This window comes from Haliotis rufescens, unplaced genomic scaffold, assembly GCF_023055435.1.
Source record: "Haliotis rufescens isolate VD_foot unplaced genomic scaffold, xgHalRufe1.0.p SCAF_2, whole genome shotgun sequence".
Lineage (NCBI taxonomy): Eukaryota > Metazoa > Mollusca > Gastropoda > Lepetellida > Haliotidae > Haliotis > Haliotis rufescens.
Window position 1 is genome coordinate 22,345,641 of NW_025963890.1, and position 21,719 is coordinate 22,367,359.

The 21,719-nt window shown below is 37.3% G+C and overlaps 1 protein-coding gene across 1 annotated transcript; it reads right to left on the reverse strand.

Moving 5' to 3' along the window:
- Positions 1-7,535: 7,535 nt before the first annotated feature.
- On the reverse strand, positions 7,536-18,329 carry LOC124111996 (phospholipid phosphatase 1-like). Its single transcript, XM_046471955.2, has 6 exons — positions 18,209-18,329; positions 13,913-14,064; positions 13,236-13,534; positions 9,378-9,435; positions 8,846-9,022; positions 7,536-8,550 (listed from the first exon to the last, which is right to left on the reverse strand). Exons 1-6 carry the CDS (start codon positions 18,279-18,281, stop codon positions 8,359-8,361), a joined length of 951 nt encoding a protein of 316 aa, XP_046327911.1. The 5' UTR covers positions 18,282-18,329; the 3' UTR covers positions 7,536-8,358.
- Between the last annotated feature and the right edge of the window lie 3,390 nt (positions 18,330-21,719).

The window sequence follows — 21,719 nt, forward strand, 5'->3', positions numbered from 1 at the left end:
GGTCTTCAGCATCCCTTGCTTGCTGTAAAAGGTTACTATGCTTGTCGTAAGAGGCAACTAACGGGATCAGGGTTCAGGCTTGCTGACTTGGTTGATGCATGTCACCGATCTCAATTGTGTGATGTCAATCACTGGATTGTCTGGTCCAAACTTAATTATTTACAGACCGCCTTCATATAGCTGGAATATTGCTGAGTGCGGCATTAAACAAGAAACAAACAATGGTTGACTGGCTCGTTATTAGTCTACCATGACGTAAGCATTCCCTCACTCACTCAGTGGCAAACGATGATACTGCTACCACTAGCATAATTGCCATTCCCTTACACAGGTGAGGTGAAATGGGGATTCACATCACATTCAAAATTATTGCACTTATAGAGATATGAGTGAGAGTGGGTGTATGTGTGGCTGTTTTTACTAGCCTGTACTAATGCCAGTTTTATAGTGATAGCCCACTGAGATACCATGCCACAGTTTATCATGGATATTCCTCTCAGACACAGTGTACAGACTCCGATCCGACCAGCCCTCGTCTGAGTGCCAGGCACGGTAACAACAAGTATCATCTCTTAATGTCTTTTGATATGATGCAGTAGGGGTCATAACCACTGACCTTCCACTCTCCAGGCAGATGCTCTGTCCACAACACCTTGGAAGTGGTTCTTTGCCAAAATAACTTTGCGTAAGGGAGACCAGGTATGTCTTAGTATAGTATAAGTTGTAGCAGGTTCACGAGGGGTACGTGGGATTTTATGTGTCCTGCATTAGGTTTTATACCACAAGCATATAAAAAAAGATATACACTAGGGGCACTTTGACATCAAAAAAAAAAAATCATTTAATGTGAAATTAATACACACAAAAGACCCCTTCTCTGGAGAGAAAAAAATTATGGCACCAATTCTTGAACTCTGCTTGTCAAAGCTTAACTTAGATAAGCAAACTTTAGTAGTTTCTTAGAAAACATGTCCCCATTGCAGAAACTGCACTTTGTAAAATAACATTGATCAAGGGCTATAACTGTGTATGCTCAAAATCTAAAAACATGTTGCAAGGGAAGTAACTTTGAGAAAAAATCATTTACAGGACCAATTCTCAAACTCAATCTTGACAAACATCTTAGATAAGCTTAACTAAAAAAAAAATTTTCGGTTCCAATTCTTTAACTCATTTAGGATCATGACCAGTAATATCAGTTTGTAAAAAAAATAATTCTCAAACTTTGAGAAAATCTGTCCCCCTTTAAGAAGCAGACGATGGACGGACAGACGAATTCCTTTCCTATATCCCCAGTCCCACTTTATGGCATGGGATAAAAAATAAACTTAGAATACCAGTACTTCCAGACAAAACATAACTTACTGTTCTACAATATCAATCAGAGATTTATTGTCATCATTATGAGATAACAAATAAACATGATATATAAAATAAATAAAAAACATAAATGACATTTCACGCAATCAAAGTGCATGGTGTGACACAAAAACCTGTCTGTACCCAACAGTGAATAGCAATAACCACAGATAACAATTGCATTGATGATTGGCTGCACATTACTAGTTGTTAACTGTACAAAAAGTTGTATGAGAAAATCAAGGCATGTAGCTCACCTTCAAAAAATATTTTGTTGCATTGTATCTCGGTGAAATGTTAATATGTTTTATGATTTCCCAATATTGATTTTCGTTATTCATAACATTTCCCTTCTACTTGAAACACATGCAAGTGTGAGTGAGTTGGGTTTAATGCCGCTTTTAACAGTATTCCAGTTACATCATGGCGTGTCAGCTTAATGGGGGAGGAAAGCCTGAAGTGATGCAGGTCTCAGACGTTTACCACTTCGGTGAAACCCATGAGCACGGGTATGGTGCTAACAAACCTAGAAACATAATCGGGGTGAACCGGGATTCGGACCCACAATCATAGGTTTCTGGCGTGTCCAAGGCACACAACTCTGCACAGCGAATTGCGGCGCCTTTGACGACTGGGCCATCTGTGCCCCCATGCAAGTAAGAAGCCATATTGATTAATTTTGAAAATGGAGGCCATGGCAGCCATCTTGAAGTTTCAGCTTCATGTTTGCAGTCAATGTACTGCCATGAGATTAGTGGAAAAACAACCACGGTGTAGCTCTAACCAATATCATCTACAGCTTCACGGAAGGATAAATCACAAAACTATATTTCTTGATATCCAGCATCAGGAATCAGTTGTATCAATTGAACTATTAAGCTAATGCAACTATGTTGCAACTCAAGAGAGAAATAAAGATTCAAGTACTGCACTAGTTGCATGAAAGCAGATGCCCAGAAAAACGGGAAGTTATGAAAACATTAGTAGTTGTCAATATACCATGACAGACACTCACTTAGACCTTGGATCCTGGTGAGCTAAAACATGAATACAAACTGAATTGTAACAACTATCATCCTTCAAACTTAAAAACATACAAGTCTTTGAATGGCATTTAGAAGTGATACACATAAGGCAGAGAATTTATGGATGTCAACTTCTTTATTATGAGGCACACAACATTTTGGAGTATATACTTACTCCATCATCAGGTGAAACGTGTTCCTCATAATTAGGAAGTTGACATCCATGAATTCTCTTCCTTACAAACATACATTTTGTATACAGGAAGAATACATCTGATATATATTCAGTAACAGGAAAAAGGTATATCGGCGATTTATCCAATTGTGAATGACTTCATTTTACAGTTCTTAATAGCAGAGACCATATATCTATTATATGGTCTCTGTTAATAGTTAATCAAGCATGTTACAATGAAAGATAACAGGCAGCAGCCTACACTCTCTACACATGCTAAACATCAGGCGAGCCACTTGTGAAAATAAGGAAGACTATTGCGTAGTTATAAATCGGTTAAGCTGTTAGTCATCTATTAATGTAGCAACAACAAATTCATCATTTATTTCTGTATCCAAGGACAGAATGAGCTGGTGATTTTCTCTAGACATTTTTCATTTTATAGAGCATGTCTATATGTGAATATATATGTTCATCAGTGTCAAACCAACATGTTCTTGTATCATCAATATTGTGAAAAGATCATGGCACCCAGACTTCTCAGGCAAACAGACAGCTTTCACAATACAAAACCTTGTAACCTGTAGTTACCTGTAGGTAGCATCTAGTTGGGATACCAGCTTGCGTAATGCAATACAACTCATTTCAATTGAACTGCAAATACTCATCTAGTATCAAGGAAAGGTATGCATTGTAAGCATCTAGGCTTAGAAGAGCCAGTTTACATATTAAATCTGGCCTTTAGTTCAAGTATCTCCAACATGGTGAATGTTGAAAGACTGCTAAGGTACACCACTCCGTGGGAAATAAACCCAGCATAAATAGCGCAACATATCAATATCAATCATGATGCAAGGCACTAAAAAAAAGCGAACATACCTCTACCAATAAAAGCAAAAAAATACATGAAATCATGTGTTGTGACACTTTGTACAGATGATGTTATGCATTAATTACAAGCATGGTCATATTGATTCAATGTGTTATGTAAATAGGTCATCACACCCGTCACGGTGAACATGTATGTCTACTATAATGCATAAGCTAAATATCTACCCTTCCAAGAAATGCCCAGACACGCCTTAGCTTACCATTTTGTCATTTGTATGAACACAGATTCGCTGAATTACTTTTAAAATAAATGGGGAAGAAAGTATCAAAATTAACACAATTTATACTGTTTGGGTTATTCTTTCAGTTATATCCAGGGGTCTCTGCTTTATGTGTGGGAGTAAAGCCAAAACTGGTGCAGGTCCTAGTCACACTCCACTGCAGTGGTGACTTAGCATAACACCTCCGCCACAGGCTAATTTGCATATCACATGACCAGGCTTCACTTGTTCGTAAACAAACACGCTTTCCCAAATTCAGAACAGATCAGGCCTAATGCAAGCCTTTTGGGGCGATTAACATACTGTTTTGCATAATTACATGTATATAGATACGATACTGCAACAGTTAGGTGCATGACAATATATATTTCTCCATGAAAGTGACCGAATTGCAAGCTCTCCGTAGGGCTTCGATGACAGCACATGGTGCCATACACTCAATAGTATACTCAATAGTGAGTGGGTTTTACACCGCTTTTAACAGTATTCCAGTTATATCACAGCCTGTCAGTTTAATGTGGGAGGGAAGCCCGAAGTGATGCAGGTCTCGGATGTTTACCACTTGGGTGAAACCCATGAGTATGAGTATGGCGCTGACAAACCTAGAAATGTAATCGGGGTGAATTGGGATTCGAACCCACAATCTGCTGTGCCCAAGGGATGCAACTCTGCATGGCGCCTAAGACGACTTGGCCACCAGTGGCCCCTAATCAATATAAACAAAGTATAACTACGCAAATGGAAATAGGTTAACCATTCTATGACATGTTTATCTTGATTTGTAAGCTTTTAAAAAAACAACATGGAAAACATATGCAATATCTTGTATGGACTGTGGGTAGGAGAGTGGGTCTTAGAATGTTGACAAAACCAAGCATCAAAATTTAGGATGAAGTTTGGAAACAAGGCTTGAAAAGAACAAGCAAGGGATGCACTCTGCACACTGTGGCAAAGCTAGATGTCAACTATTGTTGATTGTATACCATTTGTTGGTTGTGCGTTGGTTTCACACTAAATTCTTTTACGTTTCAATTTGGGAATCGGCACAAAACAAAATAAACTATAAAAAAAGAGTCCTATAAAGCCTTAAGAAGAGATAGGCACTTGGACAGGTTTGTGTCATCAGAAAAAATTAATAAATGTGAAATTAATACACACAAAAGGCCCCTTCTCTGAAAATGAGCATCTCTTAGATAAGCTAACTTCAACAGTTTCTGAGGAAACTTTTCCCCATTGCAGATACTATGCACCAAGTAAAATAACATGGATCAAGGGCTGTAACCCTGTAAAAATGTAATCTAAGGGGCCAATTTTTGAACTCAGTCTTGACACGTATCTTTAGATAAGCAAGTAACTGCAGAAGTTTCGGAGAAAACTTGTCCCCATTTCACGCACTAAGTTGAAAAGCACAGGACAAGGCCCATAACTCTGTAAAAACTTCATTTACTTCACCAATTTTCGAACTCATTTAAGATCATGACTTGTAACAGTCAGTGTGTAAGTCTCTGACTTAAATAGTTTTTAAGAAAATTTGTCTTGAGAAGCGGATAGGAAGGAAGGACGGACTATACCACCACGCCACTTTGTGGTGAGGAATATTGACATAAACCCCATGTCAGAATTAAATAAGCAGTTGATGGCTGCCTTTAATTCTGTACAAAGCTCTGGGACACACGCTGAAATCCAAGTGTTAATCTACCGGTAGTAGAAATAAGTCCTCAAATAAATTGCTTCTGTGAATTTCAATTTGAAACTGTGCTACTGTTTCAACAACATAATATATATGTAATAGATCCCAAACAAGATGTTATCTGGGGATGATGCCACAGCTTGTGGTCCTGCTTCTTCACCCAGCTGTCTCCAGCTGGTGCTCTACAACCACCGGAGGCGGAGTATACAGCACATGTAGGCTCAGGACTCAATTTTTATTCACAACTGCTTAAACATTATAATCTACACCAATCTAGCAGTTAATTATTAGGCGATTATAAATTATTTTAAATTATAGATTTTATCTCAACTATCATCATCTAGTTGTCTGCAAGCACCTGCAGATGAAGACAAATGCTCCCTCCTTACATTAATGAAACACTGGGATGAATTAATTCATTCATTGTGGCCTTACCTTAATTACAGTGTCTCAGTTTCACACAAGGCACAATAGGGTTTCACATGATTTTTCTTTCACACACACACACAAAAATAAAAATACTTGCAATGACATTTTCAGTGCATAATGATCAAAATGTGTACTACCCGTTACATCTACAGTCCTGATGGCCCGTTATTACTATGTCCATTTTAAAATCAATTCAAAACATCAAAAGATCATATTGTGAAAGTGAACGAACAGCGAAAGAATACCAATATTCCAGCTTTATGTAGGCAGTCTGAAAATAATAGCATCTGTACCAGACAATCCAGTAATTGACATTCTGAGCATCAAACTACGCTATTTGGATATCATGACATTCATAAACCAAGTCAGAGCCTGACCACCTGATTCCATTAATCACAATATTTGGTAATTCCTTCTACACAGAGTGGAATTGGGCTGCAGGCGGTGGAACATATGGCCACAGATGGTTAGAGGATACTGACAATTATGGCTTGACAAAACAAGTCAATATGACCAAAACCAACATTATATACAGGATTGCAAGATTCCATGTCTTGTCTACTTGGAATTACCCAGTCGTGTCGTGTGTGAAACTGAGAACATGGCTGTTTTGTTTGTTTCTTAAAGCCCCACTTAACAATATTCCACCTGTATGACATCCTGTAAATACTGGTAATCCAGTCGGGACCAGTGATTGATGTTATGAGCAACGACCCACACCATATCATGTATGATAAATGCAGCCACCCAAGTCACGGAGTCTGGCAGCCTGATCTATTTATTCACCACTTACAACAAGCATAGGTTGTTGGGGACCAATCCTAACCCTGGAACCCATGGGAGACATGATTAAATTATTTGGTAGTCAGTTACTGCTAGACTGCTCCAGATTATAAAACATCGATAAGTAGACAATTATTAACAGATTAAGTTCCCAGTCTCTGTCTTACTGACCTGTTTTAAATTTCATTACTGCTGAAATGTGCTTAGGCCTGTTTCATTTCACAATTTAAGTTCACTTATATTATTATTATTTGAAGACTGATTACTAATTGGTAAACAATGACTTACATTCTAACATTTAAACAGACCAATAGTAAGTGATGTATAAAGATCTTATTTACTCAAAATGTTGCAACAACACAATAATCAAAAAAGAAGAAAATAAAAATGCTTAATTTAGACATCTTTCCTGGTATTTTTGTCTATTTTTACTGAGATGTTTCAACTAAGTTCAAATCAACCTTTTTCTTATGCATAATCACCAAGTTACCTGAAGGATATACACATGAGTAATGTAAAATATTTATTTGGCTGCGACATCACTTGTCACATACCAATATCAACACCTGATGTGCACCTGCTAACTTTGCCCCCACATCCCACCCAAAACAAACACCCAAACAAACAAACAAAAATAAAAACTTTGCCAAAATTCAACACATTTTAAATATATTTTTGTACAATTGTTAACTAGTTTTTTTGTTATGTCATCCTATAACAAGATTAATTGTCTATAACTGTATGTAATATACTTTAATTATTTTGTATAAAAATAATACTTGAAGAGAATTATTTTTGCAAGTTGTGGTCCATTGACAGGCAGACACGCATACAAGTGACGCTATGTGATGGAGTCATTTGTATGCGTAATGAGGGACCTGTCTCACATACGAAGTACGTCCTCTACCGCCTAGAGTTCCATTGTTGCACCTCTGAGGTGCTATTTGAACAAACTGTTGGTGTATTGGTCAATACACGGAGGAAAATATGATGAATAGCTAACTGATACCCCACTCTGAGTGAGTATAAGTTTATTTACTTTTTCCAGTGAATGTGATATTTACAAATCACAGCTGACAAAAGTAACAAATAGGGAATATTTGCCCAAAAATATTCTCTAAATCCTTCTTTCTCCAGACTAGTAATATCAGTAGGTTAAGAGTTCGTACCCCAGGTTTACATGACTCATGATTTTGATTTAAATTCAGGTCTGGAATTGTAAGAAATCCTTCACATAAACATCACAACATGCCAACATGAAAAAAGTTTACATGCATTCACTTGTAAATGAATCGCAATGTATCCGCTAATAGACCTACAGTTAAAACAAAGGAAACCATGGCAACAGGAAAGTGGTGTATATAATATAAAGTGTTCACCGGAAACAAGACTTGTACGCATGTTACCATCACTCTACATTTGACCGAGCTATGGGACACACATTCTGTGGCCTGGCCTCAGACAAATATTCAAATATGCTGCCTATAACAATATTCCATGAATACAGTAATACGTTTGAATCTAAAGTGACAAATAATATCAAGTACATTCAATATAAAACCGTAGTCACTTAGTTTCAAACCCTGCAAGATGAAATGCTAATATCGAATACTGCTATTTCTACTTTCATGATATGCTACAACAATCCTATCTCTCACAACACATAAGCTCAGGCACATTTCACAGGTTTGCATGATGGCGTATAATTGACTCCACAAGACACAGAAACTGGCAAGGATTATCACAACCATGTTGCATGACCCACATGTTCCAGCCATGACATCCTCACTTGCCACGGCTCACATGACTAATGACATGCGTCAGCTCCTCGTTCATTTCTGCTGTGTCATCACTAGGGCCCGAGGAGGAAGTCTCCTGGCGGCCATTTTGATGGTAGAGAGGGAATTTCTCATGGCGACTTCTGTAAAATCTCATCACAGATCTTCGCTCCAAGCGGAAACTGCTCAGAAATGTTATCTGAAAAACAGTGGTTGATAGCATTAGCTGTGATCTATGCCTTCAGTATTCAAGTTTACACAATTAATCCTTTAATAATAGTGCAGAAAAGTGTTACAATTAACATAAGAATTCAACACATAATGACAACATTCCAGGAAATCCAGCGGGTGAGGTGAAATGGGATTTAATGTCACAGGAGCTTATTTGGAACACTGTATTGGATACTTGCGCAAACATGTGATAGCCATGGGATGATATAAAACTCTCTAATAATAATAATACATACATACAGAAAATTGTCTATCTCTCTTACCACGAGGCAGCTAATAAGGGTGCCAAGAATGGCACCAGCTAGCACATCGCTCCAGTGATGCTTGTAGTCTGAGATTCGTGACAAACACGTGAAGAAAGCAAGACCAAAGGCAACGAGCTGCATAACTGGGCGGATCAGGTTAGTTCTGGCTGTAGTCAGTCGAGCCTGGAGATATGCCTGCAGCAGTAGAGAGGAGTGTTACGTAATTGTTGCATCACGTAAACCCATCAATATTGTTATCCTTGTTTATTTTCATCAAATGTAATGCCAGTCATCAATAGAGTTCTTATACAAATGTCGCAGGATGTAAATTAGCTGTGTCCTCAATGTCTGTTACATCAGCATTAGGCTCAGACAAATCAGTAGTCCCAGCAAGTGTAATTAAAGTTGAATTTGAATTTGTGTGCAGACTAAGCCTCTATAATGTACATCCACATCAAAGATAATGATTACCTTAATGACATGGACAGTGTCTCAGACATGGAACTAATACCAAAGCCTACACTTCTTCAGGATATTCCAAAGTCCTTACCATAAGGAAGATCATGCAGTAGACCGCGATGGAGGCATGGCCAGAGGGGAAGGACAGTCTGGCAACACACAAGGTTTTCAGTGAAGACAAAAGCTAGGTACAGAAGTTCACCTTCACTGGTTCACTAGGTGCTTCACATTTTGTTTGTTTGTTTTGTTTGATTGTTGTTTAACGCCGCACTCAGCAATATTCAAGCTATATGACGGCGGTCTGTAAATATAATCGAGTCTGGACCAGACAATGCAGTGATTGACATCATGAGCATCGATCCACACACAATTGGGATACGATGACATGCGTCAAACAAGTCACCGAGCCTGACCACCCAATCCCGTTAGTCGCCTTTTGCGGCAAGCATGGGTTGCTGAAGACCTATTCTACCCCGGATCTAGGTGTTTCACAGACTTTGTGCTATTGTATATTGTAAAAAACGCGGTACACATTTCAATATTGGTTATTGCCAGTCCGCTATATTCGAAACTATTTTCACATGAAATCCCCATGACGTTAAAACATAATATACTGCCATGGTATCTCCAAAACCGAAATATATTTGTACCAGTACGATCAGAGGGATTCATTTCATAGCTTATTTGACTATGAAGTAAAATGCAGTAGTTTGGAAGAATGTTTCATGTGTTGTATGCCAGTGTATTTTCTTGTTGAACAATGATTGTAGCTGTGGTATATTGTTTGTTAAGATACGGTAGATGCTCATTGCATTGTGTTTGGACAGTGATCAGTCGTCAGGTAGTTACTATATTTAGATATGAGTGTGGTGTGTAAACTTCCAGTCCGGTATACTGCGGACAGCTATAGTATGTTATGGAAACTTCTTTAATGTTCTAGTGCCGATGGTCATATGTCACTGACTTTTGCTATCACTACTGTATTTGTGTATTTGATACTAACCACTGCCATCAATTTATATATTGCCATGAATATTGTACTACCTATTGTACTACTCTTTGTGCACATGTACTTCACAGAAAACTACAAGTTCACTTTTCTACTGTATCTCAAGGATTATCCTTGAATTTTTTTCCTATGAGAGAAAATCCCACTGTTCTAAAAGCAATGAGATTTCTTTGCATGTGATGAGATTTTGCAAATTTTCAGGGACATTTTGTCTTCCCAGAGTGGAAACTGTATTTGATATTCGGTATTTGTGACACCAATTATGTTGCAATTAACGTTACTAGATTATAAAGATACATCCTCCTATATTTTCAAAAATTAATTATTCCACTGTGAATATTTAAAAATATTAGCATTAGTGTCAACAAAAAAATGCATTAGTATTTATATTTCTGTTCATTGTCTACTTTAGGAGAAAATACATTAATATTTATGTATTTCAGTTCATTGTTGACTTTAGAAGGAATTATTTGCGAGAACAATTATAGATAAGGCATGTTTACCACCATCAGCTGTTCATTTCGTTGGCATGCGGGGAACAACCAATTTCTAGGTATTCCACAATGTGTGTTGAGTTCGTAATTTAATATATTCAAAGCAATGACATGAAATAGTGACAGTTGTAAATAGTGTTACAGTACGTTGGCAAAAGATATATAATTTACATTTCAGTGCTTTTGGCAATTTTGCTGACTTTTTTCTGTCTGTATTGTGTACTGTATCAAAGACTGGGTGTCTAACCATATCAAATGAAACCTTATCAATATGGACTTTTTTAATAAATTACAAGTGACAGTTCATTATACAATGATTTTTGCTCCAGGTTCACACTTTTGTTTAAATTAGCAAAAATTAAGTCATTTTTTTCTGCAGAAGGCGGCATGATTGCCATGTGCAGCAGCCAGAAAATGTTTACAAGTAACCAAAGATTGTTGACATTCACGATGCTTATGAGTTACATTTGAATGATTAGGTCACAGGTCTCAATAAATATGGACAAATCTAGATGCAAACATATCGTTGTTGTTTGGCGACTAGAAATAGCTCAAAATTCGTAAATCATGCACATTGGCCATTCCTGCAAGAGTGTAGTTCATGAAAACCAGTGTGAAACTTTAGTCGTTCCTGCATTTTTTCTCTTGTTTTCTGAACGGATGCACATACATCTACATCTTTGATTTCTGCTAGGATTTAAGTGACAACAAATAGGGTTAATGACTTGTTGTAGATCACCGAATACAATTTGACAATCAGGTATAAAAAAATGTAGTGCAAAGCTCCACACAGTGATATAGGAATCAGTTATACACAGTAAGAGATAGCATGCAGTGTTGCAAGTATGCAAATCACTGTTTCGATTGACAACTTTTGACGATTGAAGGAAATATCGAGCAAGTTTTGACAAGTTGACATTTTTAGGTACAGTAGATCAGGGTTCACAAGGAATATTCTGAAAATTTCAAATAGTCCCAAAGTACACCCATACAACACAATGTTAAAATGCCTCATTGTATTTGAAAATGTGGGCCTAGAATTATCCCTGGTAAATAATTTTATTCAAGCAATACAACTTTTTTGATGTTTGTAGGTGAAAATGAGAGTGTCATTGCGGATTAAACTATTGAAAGATGTACGCGATTTTCAATCTCGCTGAATTAATGATGATGCGAGATCTATGACAACTATGCAAGAATATCGTGTAATCATGGCCCAAGTCAATCCCTGGTATCTTATGTACAGTAGACTATGTTTATAACGAACACGCTTACAATGAACTGACAGATGTAACAAACTCTTTCTTGGTCCCGTTCTTTTGCTGTATATATGTTGTACATATGCTTATAACGAAATATTGTTATAATAAACTCAAATTAGTGATCCCTATGAGTTTGCTATAACCGTAGTTTATTGTATATATCTTACACAAAGTACATAAAGTGAGTGAGTGAGTGAGTGAGTATGGTTTTATGCCTCTTTTAGCAATATTCCAGCAATATCACGGCTGGGGACACCAGAAATGGGCTTCACACATTGTACCCATGTCGGGAATCGAACCTGAAGTACATAAAGTACAAGATTACTATCCTACTTTTCTTGGATCACTCCATTCTAATACTTAGGTAACATAGGGCAGACCAGCCAGTGCCTTCAGCCATGGCCTATGTTGTTTGAGGTGTGTGACAAATAGGACGTGCAACTAATGGCAGGATACTGAACTACCACTCTATTGTTTACTGCCATTGTAATTCCTGTGCAGTTATTTGTATTGATTTATAAACTTAGAGAATTTTGTGATACATTTGTTGATTGTATACCACTTGTTGGTTGTTTGTTGGTTTCACACTAAGTTCTTTTACGTACAGATTTCTGGGTTAACACTGTTTCAATTTGGAAATCGACATGTAACACATGAACTTGATGTAAGGTGAGATTGAAATCATTGATAGAATAATTATCCCACCTGCTCACTATCAAACACTCTCCCCCAGATCAGTTTCATGTCTAGGTACCAACAGATGAAAAAAATCACATTGTGTGTTCCCTTCTGTCTGTAAATACACTCTATACATAGCACAACCTAATATTTATGCTTCATGTAAATAACATCATTTTACTATTAGTATACATATATGCCTGAAAGAGTGTTAAAAAGAATCAAAATCCAAAAAACAATGTCTCCTCAAATATTGAAAACTGAAGATCAAATAATTCATTAATTGTGATCTAAGGGCTGTACTTCAACTAAATACTGACTGATCACAACATTAATCAGTAAAAGTTAATGCCCTGGGTGCCATTGGACAAAACAACCTCAGCACTACGACTGTCGGAAGCCCATGTTATCAAAGATATGCGAGTTATGATGAAGTTAGCGCTAAAATCGGTTTGTGCAATGGCACCTTGATTTCATATGTTCAAATGATTATTCCACCAACATACCTCATATCTCGAAGACGATAAGAATTTGTTCCTTTACATGTGAAGTCTATGATATAGCCACTGTTACAGTCTATGTTGGCCATGTCCGGATTGCACACTGCAAAGAAATGTGGGCGGAGTCTCCCGATACTGAACTTGCCGATTTCTGTCAGAAGTTGAGTGACAGCTGACCCAAATATGAACACGATGATAATTTTGTAACATTTTTCAAAGTAACTTTTTGTGTGCTCGTTTGGGTCTGTGGAAACGATCCCAAAACAGGAGGTTTTCTTCTCATGAAGAGCTTCAATGACCAAAATCTGGAGAAAAAATAAAATTTGGGGAAAAATGAAAACATGAAATGCATTTTATCAATATGTCAAGTATCAAACTGATGCTAGCCCTCCCAAGGGATCTCTAAATAATTTAGTCTTGGCCAGGCAAACTAATGGTTGACACCATGAGCAACAGTCCACACCTTTGAGAAAAGATAACACTATCATGATAACACTATCAGCCAGGTCACATGTTTTATTGTGACCACCCAATCCTCGTTAGTCGGCTCTTATGGCAAGCAATGGGAATTGGGAACCTATTCTGTTCCAGCATCCCATTAGAAGAAATTACAATGTAATTAACATGTTACATTTCATTGAGTACAATAATATTAATGTAATGTTCCAGGTGTATCTACTTACACACAGAATGGGAAGTCCCAGGCCGACCACACCCAGCAGCCAAGTTGGGATGGTGTTCCCGAGGAAGGGGTGCTTGAGACTCTCGTCATTACAGAAGAACCCTCGGTGGTATGGGACACCAATCAAGGTGAAGAGACCAATTGGGATCGCAACTGCCAACATTCAGAAGAATAACTTTAAAAGCTAATGATTTTCTAACTGAGGAGCACCTGTCTGATAATGTGTGTCGCAGTCACCAGCTGGAAAAAATTGGTGGCAATGTCAGTTCACGTTGATGTTTCAACATCTTCCCAAACTAGGCTGGAATTTCTGGGGTCGATCCTAGCGCCACAAGTGGCTATTATGAGTTATGTCCCTTCTATGTCCCTACTCTTGACCAATCAGATGCTACCTCTTGTATCACTTGCATTTGCTTCAAACAAAATGGCAGCGCCCAGTCAAGACGATCTGATCAATAATCAAGATCTATATTGTAATAATTAAATTTTCGTTGTGTTCATTGAAATTCCTGCATTTTGCTTAGCTATATTTGTCACGTGTTATTGCATTCATTTCCCAATGAATGTAAACCATTTAGCCACGCCCACCGAGGCGCACTACCTTTATTACTGCGTAATGTCGGGGAATCCCAATTACAGTCAAGGGAATTCCCTTTCTGCTCACGTGTATCGTCATGCACAGGACATTTAGGGAAACTCACGCATATTCATTGTCCAAACAACCCTTTGAGACCGAAGGCCAAGAAGGAACATGCAGGCCCGCTCACCTGTCTTTTTCCCCGCTCGCCTCGGTTCCACAACTTTAATCGAAAAACCGATGTGCAAACTTTTGTAAGAATCATATATTCATACAGTTTGCACAATGGTTTTTCGATTCATACCTCAAAGAACCGAAAATACACAGCCAATCCTTAAATAAAATGGGTCTTACCTCGCAAAGTGCATGAAATCATGTGAGTAGCTTGATTAAAAACATGAAAAGATTTGGAATATATATGTTCACGCTAATTTGACGGTACATATGCTTTGCAAATCCTTCAATCGACCAAAATCTGCAAGGCAGTTTATGAACAGGATGTCGATTTCATTATGGGATTTTGATTTGACTATGCATAAACTTGCTAGTCCAGCAAAAATATATAACTCCATAATTCCAGCCTAGTTCGGCAGGGGTGGAAACTGGACTTTCATAGTCAATTAACTCCCTTGCCTCAAGATGATGGGTATTAATTGAGTTTTAAGGAAAAGTAAGAAATTGTAAATCTTACAATAAATTGTTTATTCACAATACTTATCCTATCTCACACTATGCATTTCTTCCATCTTTTTTTATCCTATGTGGAAATGTGCTTGAACAAATTTTCCAGATTCTAAAAAATGCAGCATCACCATGGTTACCACCCAAATGAAAAAAAAACAACACAAAAAACACTGCCTAAACAAACAAAAACTAGTGTGCAGGACAAATACACCATAACAGGTGATATGGTCCCTATACATTAGTCGAACATAACAGCATGAATTCAGGTTTTTACATATGACATCATTACATGAACGACCAAGTAGTTGTAAATAATAATTGATATAGCGGACGACATACAATCGATCGGGAAGGGGTCTCCAGCCAATCAATTGTACAAGACTGGACACAGCACTGTCTTCCATTGACAATAGAGTGCACCTATTTGGCAAAGTTTTCACCCTTCATCAAAGCTATCAAAGCCACGCAGGGAATTGAAGCATGCTAAGACAAAAAGAGGATAGATTGACAATATCCACAATTGAAAAAAAGGATCTTTGAATAAATAGCAGACTGCCCATGCATAAAACAGAGGTTTCACAAACACTTTGATGGAACTATTGTCATACAAGAGCTACCTTCAAGCAATTTGTCTCCTTTTATCGAAACTTTCACACACTGTTGACATGGTTGACTTCCTTTTTACGTTAGTTCCACATTGACAAGGCAAAATAATGACATATTGTCATTTATGGAGTTAATATTGCTTCTTGCCATTTGTTTTTCTCTTGAAAATGTTTCATTATAAACTGTAAATTTCTCATTTAACTTGTCAAACATGACAGTTCATTTTGCAAAGTGCCCTTTTGTTACTTGACCAGCATGTATTCCTTTGCTTCCAACGGAGGTGTCGTAGCTTTCAAGAATTATTTTGTTTTAGGTGACTTTGTATATAATCATATCCAAATGTATGATATAGACTTTTATTTTCGAAAATTTTGCAAACATGGAACTACTTTTTAAGTCGCAATTACAAGGGGTAGTGAAAGGTCCCTGTATATTAGGTAGGGAGAACTTATGCTTCATTTTTTACATTTGTATTGAAAAACCTTAATTTTACGGTAGACAACTACCCAAAACATATATAATAAATAGGATATTACATGTGTCTCATGAAACATCATGTTTCTCTCATCTCGTGACAGGGAAAAGGAGATATTTTCACTTGTGGCTTACAACACATGAAACATCCAGTTTTCCAAAACTGATATGACAGCAAAACATGTTTTAAAGGTCAGGTAATGGATTAGTCAGACTTGTTTTCTATCTGCCCATTCAATCACTGGAAGAAAGTCAGAATGTTAAATACTTCCTTAACGCTTACTAAAATAGCTTCAAACAAACTTACATAAGCTTCGTTTCCTTATGCCTTGTCTTTCATCAATTAAAGCAGAAAAAAAAAAATCTCAGAATAAAAAGTTTTCTGTGGCTTAATGGGTTTTTTCCTAAACTCAGAAATATTCAAGCTATTTGATGGAGACCTGTAAATAATCAAGTCTAGACCAGACAAACCAGTGATGAATATTGTGAGCGACGATCTGTCATCGGGTTACGATAACATGTAATAGACCAAGTCATTGAGTCTGCCAACCCAAGGGTGGGAAATCTGTATACCACCGATCTCATAGGCCCTGATCCCACCCATCTATTTGACATCTGTCTAGCTCCTGATAGACACGGAGGACATGAAACTGAGGATGAACATGATAAATAAAATGTAAACGCAACTGGCAGCAGGGAATGGTGGAGAGCGAATGCAAAAGTGAGGTGTAGCTTCGTCTCAGGATGATGTAGTAACTACGCCGTACTGGACATGAAGAAAGCAGATTTAGGCTGGAGATGGTGGAATCACGTAATCAACTAAGGTGATGCACATGGGATGAACGTATTCAGCTGTAAGTATTCTACTTGGAAGTTGTTTGACTGGAGCCTTTGCATAAAGTATTTAGATACATTAGTAACTGATGTGGTCATGCATACACTGAAGTTGACTGAATCTTAATCTTTATTCAATTATATAAAAGTCAGAAAAAATGTGTGAATAGTCAGAAAGAAATGTGAACATAAGTGACTTGTTTGGTTCTAGATAAGTTTTGTCATCACACAGTATATCACGTGAATACCCACAGGTCGGGGCATGCTGCATGTGGGTACCCGGGGCCTCATCAGTACCCACCCCACCAGAGTTACCCGTCGCAGCCCTAATTCATACCACTGTTTTCTGTCAGTTACTGGACAAAAGTTATAATTAGACAAACAAAAAAGCTTTTTTTTCCAAACATAGCAAGCGCTTGATACCACTATTTTCTGTCAGTTACTGAACTATTTATCTCTGCCCATGGTGTATAGCTGGAAGGTGTGCATCACCGGGACCAAGATGTTTATGTTTTAAGAAAGGACCAAACAACAAAGATATTTCTCAATCATTATATTTACTTCTACTGTACAATCACAGTGTTACCAGAAACCAACTAAAGGGTAATAAATCACAGGACCATGTAATTAATATTATATACATAACTTACATCCAAGGCAGGAGTTTGTTAGTATAGAATGTTAGTTACATCGTGAATCAATACACTCTGTGATTTATTTTTTATTTAACTCATACAAAATTCTTGTCGTTAATGCTTCAAACCTACCGCTTATTATGCCATAAAGTTAACCTCTTATAAATTGTGTTTCAGAAATAGCAGGCTTTTTACACCTCAACCCTTTAGCATTATATTTAATCAGTTTGAACAATAAATAAACCCTATTTCATGCAAAACGATCTCATCAAGCCTTATCTCTGCTAATGACACAATGATGAACACAGTGAAAGGCAAAAAACAAACACTGTCAACACTCTATATGATTGTCAGCCGGGCTATAAAAACTAAACCAAAGCTGTCTGACAACATCACCAAGCCGTTGTCAATACAACGTCTGGCGCCTAGTAACACATAACCCTAATAACGTAGGCAGATATAGTCGTAATAACCTAAATCTACTTACCTAAAGCGATGCATACAATGTCTATGACAACTCGCACACAAAGTTTGCCTCTGCTTGGTCGTGAGTTCGCCATCCTCGCTTTCTTCGTGCGATCAGGGGCAGATTACTCTCAATTACTAACTCATGGGTGGGCGTGGTTGACAAGTTGCTTGACATTGAGCTGTCAGTGGTCTGACCGCCTACACTGTCGCCTGTAGTTTTGTGACGTCATCGTAGTTACAAACTTAGAATTTACTTATCAAACACAAGCACATCTCGTGCTGTTTGTTGATTCAAACTGACTAATTGTATGTGTCATTATTATATTTAAATTTTCTCTTCACTGACACGGGGGTAACATACCTCCCTGCTATAAATATGTAAGTTATTATTGGTGACCACACCAAGTTTTTTTATCTTAAAATAATGAAACATGTATTTACGACAGTAGATACAAAGGCATTACGTTTCTATACATTGCCCATGAAAAATAGTCACGCTGGATACCAAACATCATATATTTACATATAAATGTATATCATTATGTATACGATAATTTAACATTGATTTTAAACTATAGTTAATAAATAATGTCTTGATAGTTTCTGAAAGACTGTTTCTGTATTTGAGTGGGTGCTTTGTTAGGCTACAGTCAGCAATTACGCGTCTGAAAGTAATTCGGGAAAAGACGAACCAGGTTTGAGGCCCCTACATAGGTGGAGTAGAGTAAGTGTTTGGTAACTAATCAGTCAGATCACAAAGTGTATAACGCGTCGATACTTTCGGCGCTCATCATAAACATAAGGATCTATATCTATATAAGACATGTCTATAAAATACCATTATAATTTCTTAAATAAATTAATTCGCATTTGAGTGGGAAAATCTATAACGTGATTTGTGGGTGAGCGAGTTGGGCCTTACACGAGTTTGACAGCTTAAAAAGTCCATAGGGAAATAGGTCGAAGTTACACAATTTACAAATTACAAGAGCTCGGATGTAGTGCTAACAAACCAAGAGTCAAAATCTGGGATTCGAACTAACCTGAGACGTAACAGCGAACTGTCATGCATTAGACGACAGGGCCCCTAATGGCCATCGTGACTAAATTAGTTCTATAATCCAATACATAACACAATGACAAGCATCAATGGTTATGTATATAATTACGTACAGTCTGTAATCAGAATAGTGAACAAGACTTAAAACATATAGTGGCAACATCAGCATGTAGTTTATCAGCATATGGAGTAACACCGTTTTAAATACAACGTGAGTGGTGAATGTAAATAACTCAACAAAAACATTCGTTAAATTGTGAACAAATAGTTTTGTTGACAACATGGCACCAACTGAATAAGTGATAAGTTTTGTCTTCTACAACGTTGTGAGTGTGATTCACCCAGTAAATGTAGCAGTTCAGTGTATGTCTTGTCACACAGTGAACAAAGATCACAGATCAAAGATCACAGATGAAAGATATGAGACCATGAAACACATAATTACATAATAGTAATTAGGTACAACATTATCATCAACGATACATATACATAGCATAGGTTTATCACATGTAAGTATTACATACCAGTCATCAATTAAAACACTAGATAGACTGTGCGCTAAACGCTTGTACTTGAGCATATACAGTAATATACATGCTACATAATACTAACATCCAAGGGAGATAACTTCTTGACTTTTATATTTGCCAAATAATATAGACACAAAATAAATACATAAAGCTTACACATTCTCTGTAAACATATACAATAAGACAGAAATTAATGGTATATAATATTACATTAAATGTGATCATAACATATAGGTTACACCTTAAGTCTTATACAAATATGAACAAAGCAATGCATACCCTGTAGGTGATACAAGAGTGTGACTCACCACTGCCACTTAGGGCAACACCATACTCGTGGATCTGAATAAATAATACATACCGTATTCGACGTAATAAGCTCCCAGGGCGCTCTCAAAATTAGAAATAGGGGGCTCTTATTACTATTATTATTATTATTTTGGTGAAAAAAAGTTGAAAGATAAATTTCGTGGTTTATGCTGACAGCCTGAAATGTTTATGTACGATAGATATATGTTTCCAGAATTTAATTGCCAATAATAAAGGGTGCATAAAACACACGAGTGCGTATTATACGCGAATAGGTGAAGGAAGCGGTGCGTATTATATGCGAATAGGGGTCGAAAGGGGTGCTAATTGGGATTGTTCACTAGCAAATATATTAGCAAATCTCGCCGTGGGCGCTTATTAGAGCGGGGCGCTTATTACGTCGAATACGGTAGATTAAAACACTATTTAACATTTAATATATTGAACAAAGTAATACATACATATACACAATGATTCGCATGTATCACATCTAAATCTGTACATTACAAAGCCTTTTAAAACATTCTATAAGTAACACACTTACACCCATATTTTAGTGATAAATTTTGATTTTTTACTTTCCCTATGCAGATTTAAATAATTAGACGTAACCAACATTTATATTGGATTACCCACACTTAGTTTACTTATTATAACACTTTAAACATACTGTATTATTTCACTACAACACAAGATAGAGATTATATCAATTTAACTCATCTGTTATAACTTTATGTCCTTGCTGGTCTGATCAGTTCTGTTAGTTCATGTGCTGAGAGAATATGCAGTGTCATCAAAGCATGCAATTCAACAACAGGTGTTCGCTTGGCAAATCAGCATATGAAGTTCCTGGCCCTGGGTCAATTAGTAGGCAAAACAGGTCAGATACGCTGTGTTATCGTTGACTGATGAAACTAACAACTAATTATATATGATAAATATATGTAAAAAACATGAAATGAAATTAAAACAAATAAATACAAATTCTACATCGGCCACATAAACAAACATTAGTGAGTGAGTCGGGTTTAACGCCGCTTTTAACAGTATTCCAGTTATATCACGGCGTGTCAGCTTAATGTGGGAGGAAAGCCTAAAGTGATGCAGGTCTCAGACGTTTACCACTTCGGTGAAACCCACGAGCACGGGTATGGTGCTAACAAACCTAGAAACATAATCGGGGCGAACCGGGTTTCGAACCCACAATCATAGGTTTCTGGTGTGCCCAAGGGACGTAACTCTTCACAGCGAGTCGCGGCGCCTTAAACGACTGGGCCACCCGTGTCCCCTAAACAAACGTTACAAGTCGGAACTTTCCAAAGGCCAGGTAACGCGAGTTGCCTTGTGTTCTATATGGTGGCCGAGAGGGGACATCGCTTTCTCGCTTTCTCGCTCTATCGCTCTATCGCTTTCTCGCGGTATAGCAATATTTCCTCTTGGCCACTATATGGGTTGCTTTACGATAGAAAGTATATACGTAAAACAACATTAATGAATTGTTAAACCTGACCTCAGTGGGGGGAGGGGTTTTAATCATAAAAGAGAGCTGAGATTTTTCCAGTCACATTACAAATTATACATATGGACAGAATGTTGAAATTTTCTCACTATCTACTTAACTTAACTTAACA

Excerpts from the sequence above, each read along its gene's own strand:
- LOC124111996 (XM_046471955.2), bottom strand. The coding sequence starts at position 18,281 with ATGGCGAACTCACGACCAAGCAGAGGCAAACTTTGTGTGCGAGTTGTC. Across the intron at positions 9,023-9,377 it reads ACTGCATGATCTTCCTTATG|GCATATCTCCAGGCTCGACT; the intron begins GTAAGGACTTTG and ends CTACTGCTGCAG. Across the intron at positions 8,551-8,845 it reads CCCTTATTAGCTGCCTCGTG|ATAACATTTCTGAGCAGTTT; the intron begins GTAAGAGAGATA and ends ACTGTTTTTCAG.